General features: G+C 46.7%; 1 protein-coding gene across 3 annotated transcripts in view; it reads left to right on the top strand.

The window, feature by feature from the left end:
* Nucleotides 1-22,055, top strand: part of MTMR4 (myotubularin related protein 4) — a 77,767-nt gene extending 55,712 nt beyond the window's left edge. For all 3 annotated transcript variants that reach the window (XM_019546467.1, XM_019546466.1, XM_019546465.1), the window contains 12 exons: nucleotides 5,499-5,612; nucleotides 9,295-9,491; nucleotides 9,833-9,961; nucleotides 10,427-10,538; nucleotides 11,362-11,557; nucleotides 12,091-12,276; nucleotides 14,878-15,048; nucleotides 15,181-15,335; nucleotides 17,228-18,497; nucleotides 18,997-19,107; nucleotides 19,445-19,533; nucleotides 19,799-22,055. In XM_019546467.1, coding sequence (XP_019402012.1) covers nucleotides 5,499-5,612; nucleotides 9,295-9,491; nucleotides 9,833-9,961; nucleotides 10,427-10,538; nucleotides 11,362-11,557; nucleotides 12,091-12,276; nucleotides 14,878-15,048; nucleotides 15,181-15,335; nucleotides 17,228-18,497; nucleotides 18,997-19,107; nucleotides 19,445-19,533; nucleotides 19,799-19,976 — 2,908 coding nt within the window. In that variant the 3' untranslated portion in view covers nucleotides 19,977-22,055. The remainder of the gene's footprint in view (nucleotides 1-5,498; nucleotides 5,613-9,294; nucleotides 9,492-9,832; nucleotides 9,962-10,426; nucleotides 10,539-11,361; nucleotides 11,558-12,090; nucleotides 12,277-14,877; nucleotides 15,049-15,180; nucleotides 15,336-17,227; nucleotides 18,498-18,996; nucleotides 19,108-19,444; nucleotides 19,534-19,798) is intronic.
* The last annotated feature ends 1,420 nt before the right edge of the window (nucleotides 22,056-23,475 follow it).

Here is a 23,475-nt window from a genome sequence, read left to right as displayed (position 1 = left end):
GTTTGGGCTAGGGATAGTCTTTTATTTTGCTTCCTAGTGAACCAAGTAGTAGGGCTCCTGGGCACAGTAACAGACACATAATAGTTTGGGGTCTTGACAATAAGCCAATAAAAGCTTTTCTTCATGTGTCACAATCAACACTAAGCTCAAAACAACATTTATTTCTGCTGAGCCTAAGTGCCCTATTTTGAAATCCAGCAAATACTTCCCTCAGTTTTTCCTGCAGCTGTCTTGTGTCAGCAGACATCCTCATCTCAAGGTGAAAGACATTGTGCGTGGCCTTTTAGGAAGCCCCTAGAGCACTGTGAATCCCAGAGGAATCCTACAGCTTGTTCAGTTACCAGAGGAAATCAAGGTTGGCAGCTTCCTGAATTGAGGGGAAAATGGCAGTAGCCTGTTTGAAGAATGCTCTGTCTCTTGTTTTGACATTGCCCTTATACTATCCATCCTTTCCCCTGGTGCATCTCCTTGCAAACTCTGGTATCCAGCAACTTACTGAGTTCCTGGTTCACAACTTCCCTGCTGGCCAAAAGACCATGTCACTGCTTTCAGGTAGCTGAAGTGACTTAATCATATCTTGTCATGTGGTGGCTGTATTGTGAATTTGTAAAAGATCTTTGAATAAGAAACAGTGTGTCTGCTTATCTATCAGAATGTTCTCTGGAACTTGCTGTCCACTTCACTTAACTCCCTCTGGGCATGTCCCCACATGCAGGGCCGCTACTTCTTTGCTGCTGTGCATGCCCTTGCACGTGCGCTTTGCTGTGGGGCAAAATGCCCCACTTTTGGGAAACTGCCATTTCCCCACTCCTCCCAGCTCCCTATGTGCTAGAGGAGCCAGGATGGAACTAGAGGAGGATAGATGTTCTGGTTGGCAGCCAAAGTATCTCCCAAGAGAACCAAGCCTCTGTGTCTGTGGCTGCATGTTTTTGTGGCACATGCCATAGTGCTTTTTTGCACAGTGTTTTAGGGGTTTTTTTGCTACCAGGTAATCCCGGCAAGGCAGATTTTAATGTGCTGGACCTACAGTTTGTGGTGCCAGAGACTGCACATGCCTGCACGTCTGGATCCAGCCTCTGTGGTCTCTGTATAAATCAGAACTGTTTTTCTGACTTACAAGAATTCAGTGTTCCCTATATTCAGTGTTCTACTATAGTTACAGGGCTGGCTGCACCTTTGACCTCTCTCAGTCTCTTCAAGTATTGTGCATACTTGGTCTCAAGCTAAGAGCTGTCATCTTCTTGGGATGGAATTCTGTGGTTCTCTGCCACCATGATTATTACAGTAGGCCTGGCTTAGGATCAAGACCTGCAATTACTTTGTTCACAATTATTGGCCAGAATCATTGGCAGCCACTGACCAGAGTGTCTTAAAGCAAGGTATAATTTTATGATAACCAAAGCAAGGAAAAAAGACCTTAAAAAAACCCGATGAAGAATTCTTTGCATTTGAAAGTTTGTCTGATTTTTATACCAACTGTGCAATTGGTCCAGTAAAAGATATCGCCCGAAAACATTCTTGCCTGTCTTAATAGATAGACTATATACATATCCAGCTTGGCTTACCTGAGGTCTTCCTGTCTTTTGCACAAGGGGACTGGAAAGGTGAAACTTCCAGTACACTCCTTGAAACCTGTTAAGGTTTGAGCAACATAAACTGTTCCCTTAACTCAGAAACCAGTTCCCTCTCCCTGCTTCAGGGAATTTATCTTCAAATACTGCTCAGCCTTTGATCTTTACCATCCCCACCCCCTCCACAAGAGTCAGGTTACTCTTTACCTGTTTATAGCCCTTTTATCTGTTAGTTCCCAGCATTGTCAAAACCAATTTGCTGGAAACAGGATATAGGATCCTCAGAGTTAATAACTTTGCCATTAACTTTCAAGTGTGTGTGGGATGTTCTTATCTGGGAACCATCATATCCTTCCGGGCAATAGGCCTCACTGAATTAAAAAAAAATAAGCGTAAAATAAACATTATACTATTGCTAACATGTCATTTTTCTCAGTAACTAGGTCACATAGAATAGTCATAATTATACAGCAGGTCCCTGTCCATCACACCCTAAATAGTATTTGTATAGCATCCCACACACTTGCTGGAAAATGTAATCTGTGTTCTGAAATATCCCACACAACAGTCAGAACTTTGTTTTTTTTAATAAAAATAGCATCTTTCAAAAGCCAGGGCACATTAAAGATTCATTCTCACCCAGTATCCTGTTTCATTTCCAGCTCTGTTCTATTTGCAGTCTTGCTCTCCCTTGCTTCTGATTTCTCTGCACTGCTGTTGCAGGCAGGTCATGTTCTCCTGCCTCTCTTCTGTCCTTCCAGCACAGGGCCCTATTTTAATCCAAGTCTGTCATTTAGCACCCATGACCATTTTCCTTGCAAGTATGTAGACACTCCACAGTGGTTGCAGATACCATTAAAATACACACTGGTGCCTGTGCTGAGATAGACTCTTTGAAATGACTATTGGTTGTAAGGTGAAAATGTGTTATTTAAATGCTCACCTGAAGGTCTAGAACACTCTAGGTTTTGCTCATGCTGACTTACATAGTTGTGCTATTGTACCTGTGTTTCCTAGGATTAAACCCTGCTCATTCAGGAATCTTCCATGCAATACTTTGAGCACATGAAACCCACTGTGGAGTGTAAGTCTGCCATCTCAAATAGAGTTAGCAGAGGTGGTGAGTGTGTTACACACCCAGCTGGGAAGGTATGGCCTCCTGCTTGTAGCTTTGAAGGTCCCTAGGACATTCACCTGTAAGTTGGCTAAAATGGCAGCCATAGTACATGCACTTCTCTATGAGCTGCCTTTTAGTCATGTCTGACTCAAATATGCCAAAATTACAAGCCTTGACTATTTCCCTTAGTGCAGTTACAAGAGTCAGTGGATTGCTTAGGTATGTGCTTTCGATAACTTTGTATCAGATTTTATAACTTTATTAACAATAAGAGAAGAATTAAGTTTATTTTTGCCTGTTCAGATGTTCTTTCCTCTCCTGGAGAAATGCCCCATGCAGTGCAGTGATATTTTTCATTACTGTATCTGCCTTATTCCACCTACTGGCAATCTCTCAGGAGGAGTAGCTCATCCCTCTGCATGGAAACCAGTAGTATTCAGCTTGAAAGTTGATAGTGAGCTGACTTCTGCTGATCCTCCATTTGCACGTGAGAACTCTTTTCACCTAGAATTTCTGTGGGTAGGTATGACTAGTAAGGTTCTGCCCATCATCTTTCCTGCGGGTGAATGCTAGAGTTCAGTTCTGTGGAACATAAGACAAACAATGGCTGTCTCTTCATTTTTCCGCATGCCTGCTTATTCAGACAACCCACTTGCACACCACTCCCAAGCCCTTTTTGGTGCCTTTTTCTTCTTCCTCCTCTAATACCACCAAAAGTCAACAAACCAAGGGTCCAAATAAGAACCCAAAGTGAGATTGTAGCCGGGCAGAGCTGGAATAATGAGCTACTGTTTCTAATGGCTATTGCTGTCCTTATAGAAGAATCCCACAGGCCAAATTCAGCCCATCAACATATTGGATCCAGCTTGTGGGCAGGCACGCATCAATTAATTGCATCCAGCGCACAGTGCTCTGATTGGGGCCAAGCCCTGACCAGCATGCACAACTTTCTGGCAGAGCAGCTTCCAGTATGGCTGCAGCCACCCACATACTGCTTGGCTCCCTCAGCCTCCAGTGGTTCTCTTCCTCCTGCCCCTGCTGCACCACTTTGGGCAGCAGGTAGCATGGGGATGCGTGCCAGGCACCACATGCCCAGCCAGGAGGGGTGGGAAGCTGTAGCCAGGCAGCTTCTGCCCCAGTGTGCATGGCTCCAACTCTCAGCCACCTTCTACTCAGCCCCCCCCACTTCCCACCCCCACTGGGAAGAGGTGGTGCTGTCCCCAGCCTGCCTACAGCAGCAGCCTGCCCTTGCCCTGCACACAAATCCTGGGGCACACGCCCCACATGTCCTCCCAGGGTGCATGCAGTGGCAGGAGCCACCCTGCACCCTGTTTGGATGAGCCACTCGCTGCTTTGTCCTGTGCCCCACCCTGGCTGTGCAGCACCTGCCTCTGCTCCTGCTCCTGCTCCAGCTCCCCTCCCTCCCTCACCGCTGGGGCCTTGATCTGCCTCCTATTTCACCTCTTCCTTCCCCCTTGCCCCTTCCCCCACAACAGACTTACCAGCTGGACACTACTCTCCAAGCTGCCTGGCTGCATATCAGCAATCAGATCATAGTTTCATACTTGGTAGAGTCGGAAGGGACCTGAGCAGATCATCAAGTCCGACCCCCTGCCATGGCAGGAAAAAGTACTGGGGTCAAACCCCAGCAAGGTGTTCATCCAGCCTCCTCTTAAAGACCCCCAGGGTAGGAGCCAGCACCACTTAGCTTGGAAATTGGTTCCAGATCCTAGCCGCCCTGTATCAGCCAATATCGCTCATTAAAATCAGATCAGTATCAGCTGATATGGCCATAGGTATCAGCTCAAAAAAATGTCTATTAGTGCACCCCTACTTTATTTTGAGCTATTCTTCAATTGCCTCTATACTATTCAAGAAAACCTAAAAATAATTTTCCCTGATTTAGAAATAAAATTGAAATGTTACAATAGCTGTTTGGTTTTTAGTATAAGATTTGTTTTTTATCTACAGTTTGTTAAAATTATATCTTCTGAAAGATTTTATGCATGCGGCCCTCAGCAGCTCACCAAAATTCATAAGTGACCCACCAGCTAAAATAATTGCCTACCCCCAAGTTAGAGGTATGTTGCAGGCATTCTGTGTAAAGTTTAAGCTTAACCAGTCCCCATGTTCTAAAATGGCACAAGGCAGCACTGGACAACCTTTGCTCTTGAGACAGATAAAAACTGTGGTATCCTTTTGGTTTTGGCTCCATTTTTTCTAATTGTTCTAGCTCTGTTCAACTGGGATCTTGCTTTGGGTTCTTACTTGAGCCTTTGGTTTCTTAGCTTTCGATGGTGTCTTAGCAGGAAGAAAAGAGGCACCAGGAAGGGCTTGTGGAAGTTGTAGTTGCACTAGGAATAAAGAAAAATAACCCACTTAATAATAAAACCCTTTGTCCCCGTAATAAATGAGTAGGGGCCATTCTCATCCTCTTTCTGGCCCTCACCATCTACTAATTTCCTGGTGTGTGACTTGCCTCCTTACACCTGTAAGGATTGCCCAGGTCTAATGGGATGTTCTCTTGCCCTGTGTTCCTTTGGGGAGGGCAGGACTTCTTACCAAATGCTCTGTGATGATGATTTGTCCTGGGATGTCCAGTCTCACACAGCCCAGTCCACGTCTCTTTTTCTTAAGATAGCTGTTTAAACAAATGATTGTTGGTCTCATGGCAGCTGGGAATAATCACCCAAAGCTCATTGTGGTCATTAGTCATGTTTGAATAGACCTGTTCTCCCTGTAGAGAGATGGAAAAATGCATATTCAGATTGCCCAGCTCTGATCTCTGCCTTGTTACCTTCTCTTTCTAGACTCTGCACCAGTTATCCCCAGAAGCTGCTAGTTCCGGTCTGGATCACAGACAAAGAGCTGGAGAATGTGGCCTCCTTTAGGTCTTGGAAAAGGATCCCTGTTGTTGTATACAGGTAAAAAGAATCTGCAATAGCTGTCCTTTCCCTCCTAGCCTATGATACGTAACATCACGAATCCTGCCCTAGGGTCAGTACACTCTGGGTACTGTGACTGGAGCACAATTAGAAATCAGGTTGTGTGCTTGTACCTCCAGCCAGCTACTTTGGAAATTTCTTTGTGCTCTCTCTGTTGGGAGCCAACACAAACACACATCATCCCCTTCAACAACTATGAACCTTGATGGAGGGCACTCACACAAACACACATCATCCCCTTCAACAACTATGAACCTTGATGGAGGGCACTATGCAACGAGGAAAGAAGATATAATTCCCCATCAGATGTCATAGTTTCCCTACGTACAGTCAGAGCTAAGGCTGCTAGTTCTGTCCCTACTAGAGGTGCCACCTGGAACTAAGGTCTGCAGAGCAGTTGTAGCCAGGCACTGTAATTTTCTTAAACTTTGTAGGCCTGTTTTTTGCTTAAAGGTAACTTAGGAAAAGGATTAGACAAAAGTGGTTCAGCTGCTTTTTAAGAACGTGAAGAGTAAAATGTACTCCCTCCCCCCTAGGGAGAAAAAAATCCTCCCCAGGAGTTTGACACTTTTGAAAGCTCTGGTGGCTTGTATAAATTCTGCAGTTAACAGAGGCACTGGCCCTTGGGCACTAGTGGTACCTTTTAATATTCCAGGGCAAATTGTTTTTGATTGAACTGAGTTCTCTGAGTTTTTGAACTGTGTACTTCATTCATGCACAGTAACTCTCTGACAAGGCTGGAACTTTCTGACTACAATGTCCGCAGGCAATGACACTTGGGCACACAGGGGCATTTATGTAGTAAACTTGTAGTGAATCTGTTGCATGAGCAGAATAGCCCCATCTCATTCACTGTGCAGTGACCCATCCTACCATGGTACAGTGCACAGTAACTATAGAACGTAGCAACCCTTGTCATGAATGACGCAGGGCTCTGTGGGAGTCCTGTCTGATTAAAAGTAACACACATGAAATAGATTGTTCCCTAATCAGGTACACAGCGAGAGGAGCAGCCTGTCCCACTCCATGTGCACCTGGCAAGGTGTGTCCTCGGGGTCTCTAGCCATAAATTTTCTTCAGTCAATTTCTTCTTTAAAAAAAAAAATCTCAGGAATTTCATACAAGGTCCCCAAAAACACCAGAGCCCAAAGTCAGGAGGTTCAAAAGGAGATAGCACTTGCAGTGTTAGCTCTGTTTCCTGGTACTGTTATTTAATAACTATGGAAGTAAGCTGACAAAAGGATGTAGCAAACTGAGCTTAACCTAAATGTCACATCTCACTTACAGCAGGGTCATAATAAACATGGTTGGCACTAAGTCCAGCTCTTTCCATTGTTAAGTTGGATTTAAAGCTAACTGCATCCTACATTGAAGGAAGGTGGGTTTGGCGCAAATGAGCGCAGTTCTGTTACCCTAATGCTTGTCTTTTTTAGAAATGATAGGTGACTGGGAGCTGTGTCTATCTTTTGTGTCCCCACCAGAGATGAGGTGTGATGTCTGATTTTCTGCCTTTCTTGACTGAATGTTTATCAATGTAATATTATGTTGCGATAGTTTTAGTATAAAAATGTTATCACACAACTCCTTTGGTACATCATACTCATAGCTGTAATTCTTGGCAGGCTTCAATGAAGTTATGGGAAAGAAATATTAAATAAGTTATGTCACAGGTGTCAAATATACGGCCCATGGAGCTGCTCCATTTGGTCAGCTGGACTACTGGAAGTAGGGAATATAGGTGTGAGTGGTGGTGGGTGTGATCTGCTGTAGATTCTGGTGCCCCCTGTGGCCCTCAGAAGCAAGTGGGCAAACAAGGGCTGTGTCACACAGCTTTTGGTCATCTGACCTGCTGCCATGGCAAGAGGCTGTCTGCCCATGGCTGCTTACTCTGTCATCACTGTGGTGGCTGCAGCCACCACCACTGTTGTTGCTGCCACCACATGGATCTCTGTCATTGCTACCACTGCAGCCCCGCCAGGTAAATTTGACACCAATAGGTTATATTCTTTCTTGCACGCGTGTCATGCTTGTCTGTCCACATGAGTGCTTCACATGCACCCAGGATCAGAAACTTTTGGCTATGGGATGCTTAGTGTGACCCTAAAAGAGGGTTCTGGCCAAAAGACTGATGTTGAGGCTGTGCACACCAACTTTAGAGTTCAGACCATAGGTTGTAAAGAACATTAGGTCTTGCAGAGACAGATAACTTTTTTCCCTCCAAAGCATCTTCCTAGTCCTCAAAGTTTCTTTATTGTGCCTAGGTGAGAAACTTCTAGCCAGGGGCTTAGGCTGTACAAGTTTTGACATAAATAACCATTGCAGTTGAGCATCCTCTGTCATTCCTGAGTTGAGTTTGATTTGACAGACATTTGATTCAGTTTTATGAGCTTTGTTTATGCTTCTCTGCTCTGGACATAGCTGTACCTCAGAATCATTCAGTAACAGTCTTCCTGTTCTCTTCTGGCACACTAAGAACTAACTTTGGATTTGGTCACACCGACACTCATCTCTAACATCCACAGCCCCAGCAGCCTGGGCCTCATTCTGTCTGCTGTATGTATTTGGTGGTATCCTTCTATGCCTAGTGTGTTCAGTGCTGAGACAAGGAAATGTACTGTGTCTCCATTCTCGCCATGCTGATTTCAGGTTTCACTGCTGGAGTGGTACATGGAGTAGCTAAAACTTGCTGACACCTGTTCAGCATCCACTCAGCTGGTGTCAAAAGCATGTATTTTCTTCTCCAGCATGCCCTTCCCTGGCCCAATATGCCCACATGGATTGTTGCCCTTTGTAGTCTGGTTCTTTCTGGGGATGATGGCCTTGGTCAATAGTTGATGTGTAGTGGTTATAAACAGTGTCTCTGCTTGTCCCACTTGTATCTGAAGTTGGTGAACTTCAGGCTAAACATTAGTTTGGGAAGGTCCAAATATTAGTTTGGAAAGACCAGAGAATCTGGCTTAGTCTTCTTTATTTGTGGGAGCAAAGCCATGTGTCCTGTGCTGGTAACTGCCTTACAGGGCAGGGGAGTCCCCAGAAGGAACAGAGGAAGAATGCTCTGGCCAGAAGCCTCCTTCCTTCTGCTCCCTGCATAGTGGGGAAGTCCTGAGCACTCCTTTTGGAAATTTCTTAGGCCAAACAGGGGAGCCAGGACTTTAACACAAGCTTCTCTTTTCATTAACTGCCCACTCTTCACCCTGTTGTACCCCTCCACTGTTCCCTACATTTAACCTGCTGTGCACTCCTCATTGCTGTCTGGGGCAGGCACTGAGGGAGACAGTTCATGAGACGAGACTTTGGCCCATTGGAGTACAACTGCTCTGAATGCTGTTGAGTTCTCACAACTGGACACCTGTCTCTAAAAAGGGTCAAGGATGACCCAGTGGCTTGTGTGCTAACCTAGGAGACAGGGCTTAGAACACTGGTCTCCCAGACACCATGTATGCTTACCTAATGTCTCTGTGTATCAGTTATATGTGGCAAGAATGACAGTCCCGTCCTACCTCACTGGGGGTAGGAGAGTTGAGAAAGAGCATCACATGTGTAGGCAGTTCAGCCATGGGAACAGATGAGTACCTGTAGTAGCTGGATGAAGAGGGGTTCATTTGCTGGGAGATTGCCTGGTGTCTGCAGAGGGCTAGACCAGACTCACTTGCTTTCTCAGACATCTGCGGAATGGGGCTGTGATCGCTCGTTGCAGTCAGCCAGAAATAAGCTGGTGGGGCTGGCGCAATGCTGATGATGAGTATCTTGTGACCTCCATTGCCAAAGCCTGTGCCTTGAACCCTGGAGCAAAAGCAGCCAATGGAATGGCCCAAAATGGAACCAGTGAAGGCAACGAGGCCTGTGACACAGACTTTGGTAAGATGTCCCCCATCTCCCACCACCTGCTTTCCAGACACAGATGCTGCTTAGTTCTCTGCAGTGATTTCCAGACCTGGGGCTTACATTAGAGCTACAGGCAAATCCAGGCAGCTGGCTTTCCACATGGTGGGGGGGGGAGTTGATGCTCTGTTTAAAACAGGCTCCAAGATTAGTGGTTAGGCCTTTTCAGACTTTGACTGCATTGCACTGAGCAGAGATTTTAACAAGCACTTTTTCAGAGTCTGGCAGCACTAGCTTAGTGAAGTGGGAGCACAGCCATGGCACAGGAGGGAGGGGCACCCAACCATAAAGAGGCTCAGCCTGTTCTTGCTCTACAGATTCCTCACTGACAGCATGTTCAGGTGTGGAGAATGCAGGTGCTCCGCAGAAACTGCTCATCCTGGATGCCAGGTCCTACACTGCAGCTGTGGCCAACAGAGCAAAGGGAGGAGGCTGTGAATGTGAAGGTATTCAACTATATTTGGGCATTGTAGCAAATTTCATGGCATCTACCTGCTTTACTCTCTCCCATTTGTTGGGGTCCTTCAGTACATGGTGTGGGATGGGGCGGCCTCTGAGTAGCGTTTCCAACGCACAAATCTTTTTGAGTTTCCAGAGTACTGCAAGGTTGTTGGTTGTAGCCATGTTGGTCTAAGGACATGCTCAGGCAAGGTTCTTTCGGTGGATGTGATGTCTTTTATTAGACAACTGAATAGTTGGAAAACATGCTGCAAGCATTTGCCAACTAAGCTGCCTACTTATCCTTGAGACTGCTCTGGGACAGACTGCCTGCTTATGAGCAGGGGTCAAGAATGCACTTGGGTAAGAGGCAGCAGCCCCTGTTCTGCAAGTTGTGTCCAGGTTGTGATAGAACACCTGCAATGACACACTGTGTAGCAGATCTTATCTGAGCTTCTCTGCATTATGTTTAGAGTATTATCCCAACTGCGAAGTGGTGTTCATGGGCATGGCCAACATCCACGCCATCCGGAACAGCTTCCAGTATCTTCGTGCTGTCTGTAGTCAGATGCCAGATCCTAGCAAGTAAGTGTTCATTCTCTTAGTTCATCATGACATCATGGCTGCTACTCTCCCTGCTCATTTCTTTCCTTATCCCTCTAGAAATCCTCACTGCCTTGTTCCTGTTCCAGGCCAACAGAGAGTGGGAGGGAAATGTCAGCACATTTGCTGTGCTTGAGCATTACACACTCTGTGATTGCCAGTGACCAGCAAGGGAAACTTCTGAAGGAATGTTGTTGCTCTTTTTCATGGGCATGGGACTGACTTGTTCATACACCTGTAAAACACTATCCCCAGAGAAAGTTAGACAGAGTAATCCCTGATAATGTGTCTCTTCTGTGTGTTTCGGTAAAGAGTAACAAGGAGTAATACTGGGAGTAACAAGGAATAATGGCCATAAGTTGATGGAGAGTAGATTCATGCTAGATATCAGGAGGCACTACTTCACAGTCAGGGCGGCTAGGATCTGCAACAAACTTCCAAGGGAAGTGGTGCTCACTTTTACCCTGTGGGCCTTTAAAAGGAGGCCAGATAGATACCTTGCCAGGGTCGTTTGACCCCAGCATTCTTTCCTGCCCATGACAGGGGGTCAGACTTGATGATCTGCTCAGGTCCTTTCCGACCCTACCAACTATGAAACTATGACCACCAAGTATTTGAGTCCCAGAAAAAATGGATTTGGTGGCTGTCTTCTGTATAGTTCTTCCTGAGCTGGCCAGCTTGCCTCAGTAGGAGATGATGTGGGGAAAAAACAGGAACATTTTCAGGACTCTAGGGAGTCTTGAGATAGATGTGTCCTTGAGCAGATAGCCAATAAACCACTTTCTTTCCTATGCACATACTTTAGCTGGCTTTCAGCCCTGGAGAGCACCAAATGGCTGCAGCACCTTTCTATCATGTTGAAGGCAGCAGTTCTCGTCTCCAATGCAGTGGATCGAGAGGGGCGTCCAGTGTTGGTTCATTGCTCAGATGGCTGGGACAGAACCCCACAGATTGTAGCACTGGCAAAGATTCTTCTGGACCCATATTACAGGACCATGGAGGTATAATGGTGCTCCTATTTCAGCATCTGTTTAGTTGCTTTTGCCTGTGATGAGCTTCAGACAGCAGAAAAAAGTCAGAGTGGAATTGCTATTCACTATATTGCTCTGTAAGAATTTCCACGACTCGTTGCAGTGTGGTTTTCTATCCACCTTAGACCTCTTCTGTAATGCATGTTTCACTGGGTGGAAACCATGGGCTTTAGTAAAGAGGTAAAAATAGGACGGCTCAGCAGGTTTCCCACCATGTTCTCTGCATGTCACCCAAAGGGGTTTGCTCCATTGATTTAGTGGCCACTCTTTTATAATCTGATTACAGGTTCTAAAAAGTATCTGTTCAGTTCTTTTGAATAAACCACATCCTTCTAGAAAAGCATGAGCTTTCAAGTTACTTTGCTCCTGAATTGAGCGCAAGTACAGTATCCTCTCTAGCCCTTCAGAAGCCTGCTGAAGCTGCCTGCATTACTGGAGCTGCCTCATGCTGCTCAGTGCTGCAGCCACCCCACCCTGCAATTAAATTTCTTCATTGTTGACAGGGTTTCCAGGTGCTGGTTGAATCAGACTGGCTGGATTTTGGCCACAAATTTGGTGATCGCTGTGGCCACCAGGAGAAGGTGGAAGATCAGAATGAGCAGTGCCCAGTGTTTCTTCAGTGGCTGGATGCTGTCCATCAGCTGCTCAAACAGTTCCCCTGTCTTTTTGAATTTAACGAAGCTTTCCTGGTAAGAACTGTGCCTATCCAACAAGAGCTGAGGCAGAGGGAAAACTGGGCTGGTTAGAGCTTGTTGTAGCTTAGGAAAAGCAAGGTGGACTTCTCTGAAAATGAAAAGCACTTTATTATTAGATGGATTTTTTTAGTGGCTATGGGGTAAAGGAGGTCTCTACCAGTGAGGCCTCTGGGCAGTGGAGGCAGAATGGGGGCATGCCTGTTTGGCATTATTTGATCTTTTGGATTAGTATAAATCCTCAACCTAGTATCCTCACTGTGGCCACTCGGCTGATGCAGTCTGCCCTGACATACGTGCATTTGATTGTACTGTCAGTTCACCTCTAGCTCTTTACAGTTACGCAATGCTAATGGAATTCTACAATATGCCTTTTTTGCTGCCACAGTGGGGTGTGAGTCAGTTTGATGGTTATGTCCTGAACATTTCAGTGATGATAACAGGTTAAACACTCTAGTGTGAAAGATTTAAAAATATCTTTTCCACCCTTTTTAGTCAATAGTTGACAGACCTGCTTGTTCATCTGATTTTGGAGATGTTTTTTCAAATAAATATGGACCTTCTTGTTGGTCTCTACCTCACTATAGACACATTAGAACAGTTTTATCATGTGAACTGATTATTTTTGTCTGCTTCATATTTTATGTTAATGAGGAATGTCACTCTTTTTATGTTTTCTGGGGTTTTATTGCAGTCAATTCCAGTAATGATTGATTTACAGGGTCCTAAAAAATCGGCTGTAGAACAAATCTTGGTAAATTTGCCAAAATTGATTCCTAGGCATTGATGAGTATTTGTTGCTTCTTTGCAATTTATACTGAGTAAGACAGCCTCTGGCGAAGGGGTGGATTTAATTATATGCAAGACAGTTCTCCTTATGCATGGAGACCCTTTCTAGGATATAATATCTCTAATGTAGCAAACCAATCTTGTCTCCTTGTTTTACTCTTGTAGTTATATGGACTGGATCCAAACATGCAGTCACATGTGGTTTGTGACACTGCAAACCTCATGAGTTGCACATTAATCAGTGTGCGATGCTGCTAATTTCCAGCGCTGGGGCAAAACTTGCTACTGGGATTTCCCAGTAGCAAAAAAAAAAGCCTGGAAAAAAGTGGCGTCAAAGTGGAAGATGCTAAGACAAATGCAGAGATGCATTCTCTGGAGAGCCCCCATGCATGCTGTGCTGTGGAGCCCCCATGCTGAGGCACCCTGCACCACAACCAGCCACTCTCTGGCTGGCTGGGATGCAGGATGCCTCAAAACAGGGGAATAGGCAGCCCTGGGCTACTGCTTCCCTGTCTCTGTGTGCCTCAGTGCAGGGGCTCCACTGTGGAGCTGCAGGCTGCCTGCTCCCCCATCTCAAGGCATACTGCCTCAGAGTGGCTGCTCCACCTGTCTCAGTGCAGGGGCTCTGCAGTGGAGCCCTCATGCTTAGGCACATGAAAACAATCTTGAACCACTCTGCGCCCTAGCCAGGGACTCTGCAGCACAGAGGGACTCCACAGCATGTGTAGATGGGGGTGCAGGCAGTCCTGGGCTGCCTGCTCCCCCATCTCAGCATGCTGCTTCCTGGCTGGCCAAGGCACAGGGTGCCTCAGTGCAGGGAATGGCTAACCCTTATTGAGGCACCCTGTGACCTAGCCAGCCCCCCACTTCAGCATGTGGAGGAGTGGGACAATGTGTCCCACTGCAAAGCACATGGCAGGTGCGTGCACTGCGGCACAAAGTAGTGGCACAAATTTGCACTGCTACTATTTGTGCTGCTGCAAAGGCATGCCCCTGCTTATGTGGACTCAGCCATGTATTTTAAACAGACTCAGTTTTGTTTTTTCACTACCTGGTAATGCTTCCATTTACCAGCACACCCTTAACTAGCTCTGTGATTGCTGTTCCTAGCAAAGCCAAGTCTTTTATGCAATATCCTTAACCAAGTCACCAGTGTCAGAAATTGTAGTTTCTAATTAGCCCATATGTCAATTTTTCAAATTCAGGTGATTTAACTACGGTTTATTTGGCATGCTGGCCTGAATCATTGTCCATGGTGCTTCTGAATACCTTGGTCTAGAAATTTGCAACCCCTCAAGTTCCCAGTAAGTCAAATTGCAGATCTGCAGGGCTTCTGTATCTACGACATAGAGAAGAGTGAAGGATTTCACCTCCTGTGGTTTCTCAGTTATCCCATGTGCTTCTAGGAAAACATAGAAGCATAGTAGCTATAGCTGCTGCCAAATCCTCTTCCTGACAGAGAGATTCAGATGGCTTCATTTATTCCATTTCGGCCAAAGTCTTAATTTATACACCTGACACCAGTTGCATGAGACACAAGTAGTACTAGGAGGAGACCAAATGGTGCTTTCTAACTCACATAAGGCAAGCCAGAATTACAGAAGGATGACTGCCTGGCACATGGCAAGGTAAGTAGCTGATTTCATCTTCTCGCAGGATGGATGAGGAAAGCTGAGAGGCCAGGAGTTGGGTTAGGATAGCATGGTTTAGGGTGACCTGAACCCCAAATAGGGTGGGAGGTCATGTTCCCACTGGGATGTGAGAAGCATTGTGGGCCCTGGCAACTGCTCGTTTCTCTTGGTGACACAGGTGAAACTGGTACAGCACACATACTCCTGCCTGTACGGGACCTTCCTGGGCAACAGCCCTTTCGAGCGAGAGATGCACAACATATATAAACGCACCTGCTCGGTGTGGTCGCTCCTGAGAGCTGGCAACAAGAACTTCCACAACCTCCTCTACATGGCCAGCTCTGAGCAGGTGAGCAGAACTCCCAGCCCAGGTATTTGAGTAGAAGGGCATGTTTGAATAGGGAGGCAGGATCTGGGAGGTTTTGGGTGGGTAAAAGCCTCCTGTCTTCTGCTGTCTCCCTGCATGTCACTTTTCCTGAAGGTGCTGCACCCAGTGTGCCATGTGCGAGCGCTGTATCTCTGGACAGCAGTGTATCTCCCAGCATCATCCCCCTGTCCTCTAGGGGAGGAGGGCATGGACCTCTACTTGCCTTCAGGATCCCAAAGCCAGGAGTTCAGTGGCAGATCTTTGGACAGGTAAGAGAAAACAGCTTCAAGCTCAGATTCCCTGCTGTTCACACAGTCCTGCATTTCCTTCCTGCTCCCACAGACAACCCCTTTGGCTGACACAACACATAGCATTGCGTCTGCCCTGATGAGCACATGCCATCTTTGTGATGCCTTTGGCTGTCCTGATAGTGTCCTGCACTTGCCAGCCCTTTTTGTCTCTCCAGGTTCTTAGGGGGCCACCTAGAAGAGAGTGAACACACCTCCCCACCATATCAAGTTTAGGAATGCTACATGTACTGATCCTGAGGCCACCTTCTAACAGTGCAAATACCAGTGTCCTGAGTAAACAAAAGCTCCTAGGTAGGGTGTTATGTGAAAAAGAGGTCACAAACTAGGATTGTCTGCATCATTGCAGCTCCACAGTTAGTTGGCTTGGCATTTTCAGCCTACCTCTGATGCTGCCTTTGCCTTCAGTTCCATGTGTGAGATCCTTGATGGGCCAGCTATGCACAGGTAAAGAACACCCTTTCAGACAAATCCTTCTGAGTAGAGAGAGTACCATGCATACAATAATACCTTTGCCCAAAGACTCAGCCCCCCCAAAATTGGGGGGCGTGTATTAATCAGGGAAGCTGATTTTCTGCCCTGGATAGAAATGCACCCTGCTTTGATTCATGTTCCACAGTATGGGTGACTGCTGCGTCCTGAGTCAGGGGGGCACTTGCCCCCACACCAGCCAGTCAGCAACTTGCCGGGGGGCGGTCTCCCCACAGCTAATCCTACCAAACGTGTGGGGACCCTCCCCCAGTTGGTGCAATCAGCCGTGGGGGGACTATAGGAATCGCTTCTCCTGGTACCCGCACTGCCCGGCCAGTGCATTCAAGGGGTCACCAGTGCTCTCACCTGCCCCCCCGGCCTATTGCCTAAGTGGGGAATGCTCACTGTCAGGGGGTGCACCAGCGCTCTCAGGGGGTACACATGCACCCCCATGCAACCCCTGTGTGTTGTCACTGTGCCACAGTGCAGCAGGTATGACATTACTATTCAAGTAGCTGAGGGAGGAAGTAGTCTTAATGGCTTATTGTTCTTTACTCCATAGGTGTTAACAATCATCTTTCTTTTCTAATGATCTTGATGTTCCACTACTTAGGCTAACCTTTCCTAGGGCAATGTTGCTGCCTGCTAGCTGCTCCTTGTCTCACTCTTCTGATTTCACAGCCTCTTTAGCTCTTCAGAATCATAGATCCACCCATAGAGACAAGTCTTCAGCAGCAGCTGGGGCTTCAGCTTCAGTTAAGACAGAAAGACAGGGCAAGCCACCCCATAATTAGGTTTTGTCCTTGCTGTTTACAGCTATAACTGTAGAAAAATCTTGTTTCCTTCATTCTGCCTTTCAAAAACAAGGTGAATATAATATTTCAGGATATGTTGTATGAAAAAAATACAGTAACATCTGAGGAACTGGCAGTGGGGATCAGAAGGGAGACTCCTCCTAGCGCTGTACTTAAGCAGTTATCTGGGTACACAGACCCATTCTAAAATCCCATCCCAGCCTCAAGTAGCAATTACAAATTGAAAGATGTTTTTGTTGGCTGTAATGGGCCTCTAAGGTGATGTCCCAACTGTGCCATGGTACTTTATAGATGTGAAATGGCTAGGAAGAACCCTAACTTTTGCTTACTTGTCACATACTGGCTATAACATATATTTCATGTGATGAGTGACAGTTCTGTTGATGCTTCAGTGCATCCTGCCACCAGCTGATAACAGCCATGTGTGCGGTGAACAGTTCCATCCCCCATCTTGGGCTCCAAGGTTTCCTATAGCAAAAGCAGCCAACAAGATTTATTGTAGTAAAAGGGCCTTTTTTGTGATTTAGACCTTTCCCCTGAGGTCAAGGCTTTGCCTTCTTGTTCCAGGTTACCAAAGACAAGATCCATGGATGACCTGCTTTCAGCTTGCGACTCCAACAGTCCGCTGACCCGTACTTCTAGTGATCCAAACCTGAACAACCACTGTCAGGAGGTCAGAGTGAGCCTGGAGCCCAGATATGCCAGCACAGATGGCAGCGAATTGCTTTTAGAGGAAGGCAGTGCAGTGCCTGTGAGGGAAACACAGAAGGTACAGGGAGAGCAGAAAGAAACTTCCCCCTTGCATGCCAGCAACAGTAAATTTGACAGGAGCATGGATCATCCAGCACAGCAGTGTGAGCCACTAAGCAACTGGGTGCCTTCACCACTGAATAACATCTCTCCTGAGGCAGAAGTGGGAAACAGGCCAAATCTGAAGGATGTAGCTGGTGTAGGCCCAGCTCCAAGCTCTCCTCAACAGGAGGACTTTTACAGGACTTGTGCTAGTTCTGGGGAGCAGATTGAAACATGTTCTGATGAGCCTTCAAAAGCCAGCCTGGAATCCCATGGAAGATATGGCCATGTGAGACCTCTTTATCAAGACACTTTACCTCCTGCCGCAGGCATTTTCAGTCAGGACCCCCCAGCACCAAATGTTCCTGGTCAGGCTACCTTGGGCCGTAGGCTAAGCATTCCCTACCAAGATGAAAACACTGGCAAAAGCAAAAATGGCAGGATTGGGCTCTGTGAGGAAACAGGCCGGCTAGGAAAAGTGCCACTAGAGCTGTGGCGAAAGCCAATTTCCCAGAGTCAGACCAGTGAATTCTCCCTTTTGGGTTCCAACTGGGACAGCTTCCAGGGGATGGCAACATCACTACCCAGTGGAGAGCCTGCGCCCAGACGGCTCCTTTCCCATGGATGTTGTTACAAGAGGTTGAGCAGCAAACAGTTGCGGACACCAGGGCTCTACTTCAATGGTCCGTGGTCTCCAAGAGAAGGTGTAAAGCCCTCAGTCTGCCCTGGCCACCCCAGTGCCCACTGCACAGGCCCTGTGGTGAAGTCTAACTGGCCATGGTTACCTTGCCATCTAAAGCAGGTATCTGGCCCCAAGCATGTGCCACCAAAATGCCCATCTCCTGTGCCTCCTGTCTACCTAGATGATGATGGACTTCCTTTTCCCACTGATGTGATCCAGCACAGGCTGCGGCAGATTGAAGCCAGTTACAAACAGGAGGTGGAGCAATTGCGCAGGCAGGTGCGAGAGCTCCAGCTAAGGCTGGATATACGTCACTTCTGCATTCCCCCAGCTGAGCCCCAGATGGACTACGAGGATGACTTTGTAAGTGATAAGTTCTCAGGTGCCATCTCCCACAATGCAGCAGCTTCTGACCTAGCAGTGATCCTTGACTGTTTGGCCTTCACCAGCCTTTCTTTTGTCCTCCTTGGGCATATGTTGGCTGACTCACATACCTTTGGGGGCAAAGATTGATGTCATTCCTGTGCTCATCATAGTATTGTTCTCCCTTCCCCCAGAGCTGCAGTGTCCAAGAATTTACTTCCCAGAAGCAGGTACCCCTTTCATCTGGATATCATATCCCCCTGGCTGTCACTCTCTTACTACCTAAAGATTCCTTCATCAACTCTCCATTTGCTTCTGAAGAGTCTAGGGATCACTCCAGTCTGGTCCTGTATTCTCCTGCCTTTGTTCCCTGCTCTGGAGAGTGACAGGCCCATTTTCCCTTCATGAGCTCTTTGGAGAGGGGCTGGGGAGTGAGAACATGCTTGGGCCTGTGTTGGAAGTGGCTGATGGCCTTTTTGACTTTGGTTTCTCTCTGCAGACCTGTCTGAAAGAATCTGATGGCAGTGACACAGAGGATTTCTGCTCTGATCACAGTGAGGACTGCCTCTCTGAAGCAAGCTGGGAGCCTGTTGATAAGAAGGAGACTGAGGTGTGTGTCCCTGTACAGCAGTGGTACCCTATAGCCATGATGGGTTTGTCCACCATACGGCAGTTCTGACAGTGATAGATGCTGCAGTGTAGCAGGTCTTGCCCTCCAACGTGACACAGGGTGGGATTGCTTTCCTGCTTCCCTTGCTAGCTGTGATGTAACAGGAGGAAGTGCAGAGTGAAGCTGTAGGACATGCAATGGTACATAAGGTGTGGGCCCACTGCAAGGCAATGTTTAACTCAGACTCAAATCTTGAGGTGTTGGTGTGCTTAGTGATATGGCATTATGGACACACTGCTTCTAGTGTGTGGTGCTGATATGGGCTGATATTTTCCAGGTTACACGTTGGGTTCCAGACCACATGGCCTCACACTGCTTTAACTGTGATTGTGAATTCTGGCTAGCCAAACGGAGGCACCACTGCAGGTAAATGCAGCCACTTCTTGTACAGCTCCACCCACCCCTGCATACCCTCCCCCTAAGGCCACTGACTCTCCCTTTGTTTGCCTATCCCTGCTGTCTCTGGGGTCTCTGATCCTCCTTCTGGCAATATCTAGACTACAAAAAGAGCCAAAGATTTGGGGGCAAGGGGGGTTGATTAGCTTGATCTATGCATAGATTGTCTGTGCTTTCTGGAGTTATGACTGTCTCCTTCCCTGCCATCATTGTTTTTTTCATTAACCTTTGACAGGAACTGTGGAAACGTGTTCTGTGCTGGCTGCTGCCACCTGAAGCTGCCCATTCCTGATCAACAGCTCTATGACCCAGTCCTTGTCTGCAACTCATGTTATGATCACATCCAGGTGTCTCGTGCCAGGGAGCTCATGAGCCAACATCTGAAGAAGCCAATTGCTACAGCTTCCAGCTGAACGATGGATAAGGGACCCTATCGAAGCTCTGCCTTTTCACTCACAATTTGAGGGAAGGCCCTGCCTCTGCTGTAGTTTTGAAGGCCTTTGGTGTGGCACTTAAACACCAAGCTCAAATGCACTGTCTTCAGCAGTCCCATATCAGTCCGGAGCAGAGGAATTCAGATTAGAGAAAACAGTGGGGCCCCCCACTTTGGTAACAGTGTGGCCACACGCTATGGTCTGACCACCTAGGCCTAAATAGGGGACCACAACCTCCTACCCTATGGGCTGGACAGCAGTGTTTTCACAGATACTGCCTGTGCAAAGTACCCTAAAAGCAATAGAATGGCATGTTTAGAACCAAACTTTCCCATCCAAAGACAGGCAGTATTGTAGAAGAAGGAAGAGGGCAGACTCTGGGCAACATCGAAGCAGAAAGGCTCAGTCTGTAGAGGTTCTGTTGGTTCTCTTTTCATTGAGTTAGGTTTGCAGCTGGCTTGGTGGATGAGGGGTCTGGACTCACTAGCCACCACTGAGCTGACTTTCTCTTGATTGTAGAAAAGGATTGCCTTCTGTATGAAAGCGAGAAAGGGCTTCTCTCTGAGGCCAAGCAGATCTTCACTGATGTCCATGTCCTGCTGGGAATGGGGAATGCACTAGACTCTGCCCTCCATCATTAGTGTGTGGGGAGGAGGGAGACTGGTTTGTTCACTTCCTGCTCTAACTTTGTTTTCCTAGACTCTGGCAGTGTCACAGCCTAGTGCTAACACAGGAATGACCTTGTGATCCTCTCCAGGCATGGAAACACAACAACTTGTGCTCCTGTGTTGCTCTTCCCCCTTTTGCTGCTGCCATCTCCTCAATTTCCTGTTGTTCTTTATCCTGAAAACTTGACATCTGGAGGGTATAGACCATAATGTGTTGTTTTACCTCCTGGAATGTGCTGTTTGGTGTATGTGAGGGTTTCAGTCCAAATGCTGCTATATTTTTCTGTGCACTTAATGTCACCCGAAGAAGGGAGAATGAAGCATTAATACCAAATGGGGATGGGGGAGAATGCCAGCCAATGGGGACTTTGCAGTCTGTGATTTCACGTTAGTATGTATAACCAAAAGATACAGTAATAGGCATCTGCTTCTACACAACAGAAACAGTCTCTGATTCATGCTGATACCACCTAGAAGTCTCTCTTGAATTTGTCTTCCTTTTATCTGCTGTACAGAAATCAAATTTAGAGTTGCCCATTTTGAAATCTATAGTAATTGCTTCTCTACTGCTTCCATACTCTAGATGCCAGGTATCCCAGCTCATTTAAGGAGAACTAACTGGGATTTGAATTTAGAAAGATATGGATTACAGATGAGTTTCTGCCCTATCCTGGATCCTTATAGGCAATTTCCATGCTACCTTATTCCTAATAAACCTGCAGAGATGTTGATGGGTGTGAGGAGGAAAAGCATGGAACCAAGGACATTTCTTTATAGCAGTGTAGATTGTTTCTCTCAAAACTGAATGAGAAGACCCCACATATCTTACACTTCAGGAGCTGAGACTCCATAAGGGGAGGGGCTGTGAGCCCCTGCCTGATCTAGTAAATAACTAGGCAAACTCTTGATATCACACTCTGATTGCCCAGATATTTATTGCCAGTGGTTTGTAAAGTTCAATTGAAGGAGTGGAATAAAGATTCCTTTCCTGTACTTTTACATGCCAGCCTCTGTCCCTCCCTCTCTCTCTCTCTCTATCTCTCTCTCTCTCTCATATCCCAACAGTATAAACAAAGCTAGTGTCATCTGAAGAGACTGTATCTGCTCTTCCATACTGGGAGCAAACAATGTGGCTTTGAGAAGGGAAACAGACACTGTACTGCTGATTCTCCCCTGCCTTGAAATTTGCAGTAGGTTGCATAGGTGAAAGTGTTTGCTGGCATCAAGGCAGCAGAGAATCAGGCCCCGTAACCCTGGACCCTTTGATTCAGGCTTGGTTAATCCAAACTGCTTTTGGGCCCAAAACTCCAAAATCAGTTCAGTCGGGTTGTAACAAATGATATGTGCTGTAAAACTCTAATACAGTTGAAATAAAGTCTCTATATTAGTGCTGCTGTGTTTGGGCCCATCATTGCTTTGGACTATGGGACTACTATTCCTTCCTCAGACATATCCTCAGCTATTGTTTGCTGCCTCTTCCAATGATTAAGATGTCTTGGACTCATGATTCGTCCCACAGCCAATGGCTAGAAGTGGAGCAGAAACTATTTCCACCAAGCCACGCTGCCTTTTTCTCAGCAAATTGGGAGAGCTCTCCCAGAGAGCTCTCCCTAGGCTGTTCTCTAGATAGCTGGGTGAGGAGTTTCAACTTCTCACCAGCACTCCTGAAGTCGGGGTGCATGTGCCTCCAGCAATTAAGTTTAGATATGTCTGCCCAAATGGTACCTGTGCAGTGTGCCCTGTGCCTTGCCTCTTCTTGCATTCCTCCTGGCTAGTTTGGCTTAAGATAGAGCTTGTCGTCTATTTCATTAAGAACCAGCTTTCTTCAATTTTTCGTCTGATTTTCTCTCCCCTTGTTGGACTCCTAGTGTCTTTTTTCTTTCTTTCATTCATATATTTTCTATCACTTTTCTTGTGAGACTCTGAGGTTACTTTGACTTAGCTGAGTGAGGCGTCAGTTGCTTTGCATGGGTCCTTTTTCTGATTGTTGATAGGGCTTCCTTCGGGTTACCTGGTTCAAGCTATGTCTCTCAGACACAGAGGAAGTTTCCTTAATCAGATTCTTTATTCTGATGAGCACAGCTCCAAGTACCCAGCCCTTGCTACCAGGGTTGTGTAACCCTTTTGAGAAAGAAGCCTTGAACCTCCAAGCTACCCATCATGACATGTCTTCCAGTTTCCAGCTCAGCAGTCTGGGGGCCTGTCTGGTTTCTGGCTGTAGTCCTCCCATTCAGCTTAGATCATTCTGCTTGGATCTGTTTCACCTTTTTCAACATTGCAGGCCCTCCCTGCTCAGTGTTTGGGTCCCTCCTCTTTGGATCAAAAGTATTCTCAAAATCTGAGTCTCAGGATGGAGGAGATTCCTGCTTTCCTCCTCCCCCAGAAAAGGCAGTTTTTCCACTTTCAACACCTCATATGCTTCCAAAACTTGAAGTAAATGATTCAAGCCCTGCAAGTTCCCATCAAGAAGGTTAAATAGCCCATGCACAGGTTCCTGGATATAGATAATCTGCATAGTGCTCCCTATTCATAAATCTAGATTGGGCCCCACAAGAATTGTGTGACAAGCCTACCACCTCTCCCTGAAGAGGTGGAATGTTGACTGGCAATGTCTGATCCCTTCAAGGGGTTTGGAGGTATCTATACTCATCCTACATCTTTGCTGCTGGTTATTGTGGCCAATGAAAAAGCAAAATGGTTCTGCTTCACCCCACTCCTCTACCCTCCAGTTGAAATGACTGCAATTTCTGGGAAACAAGTTGTACTCCTGCCAGCTTGTAGTACCAAGTTGCCAACAGCAACCTTGTTGA

This window comes from Crocodylus porosus, unplaced genomic scaffold, assembly GCF_001723895.1.
Source record: "Crocodylus porosus isolate Cpor-Errol unplaced genomic scaffold, CroPor_comp1, whole genome shotgun sequence".
NCBI classification, from domain to species: Eukaryota; Metazoa; Chordata; order Crocodylia; family Crocodylidae; genus Crocodylus; species Crocodylus porosus.
This window is presented reverse-complemented; position numbering and strand designations above follow the sequence as displayed.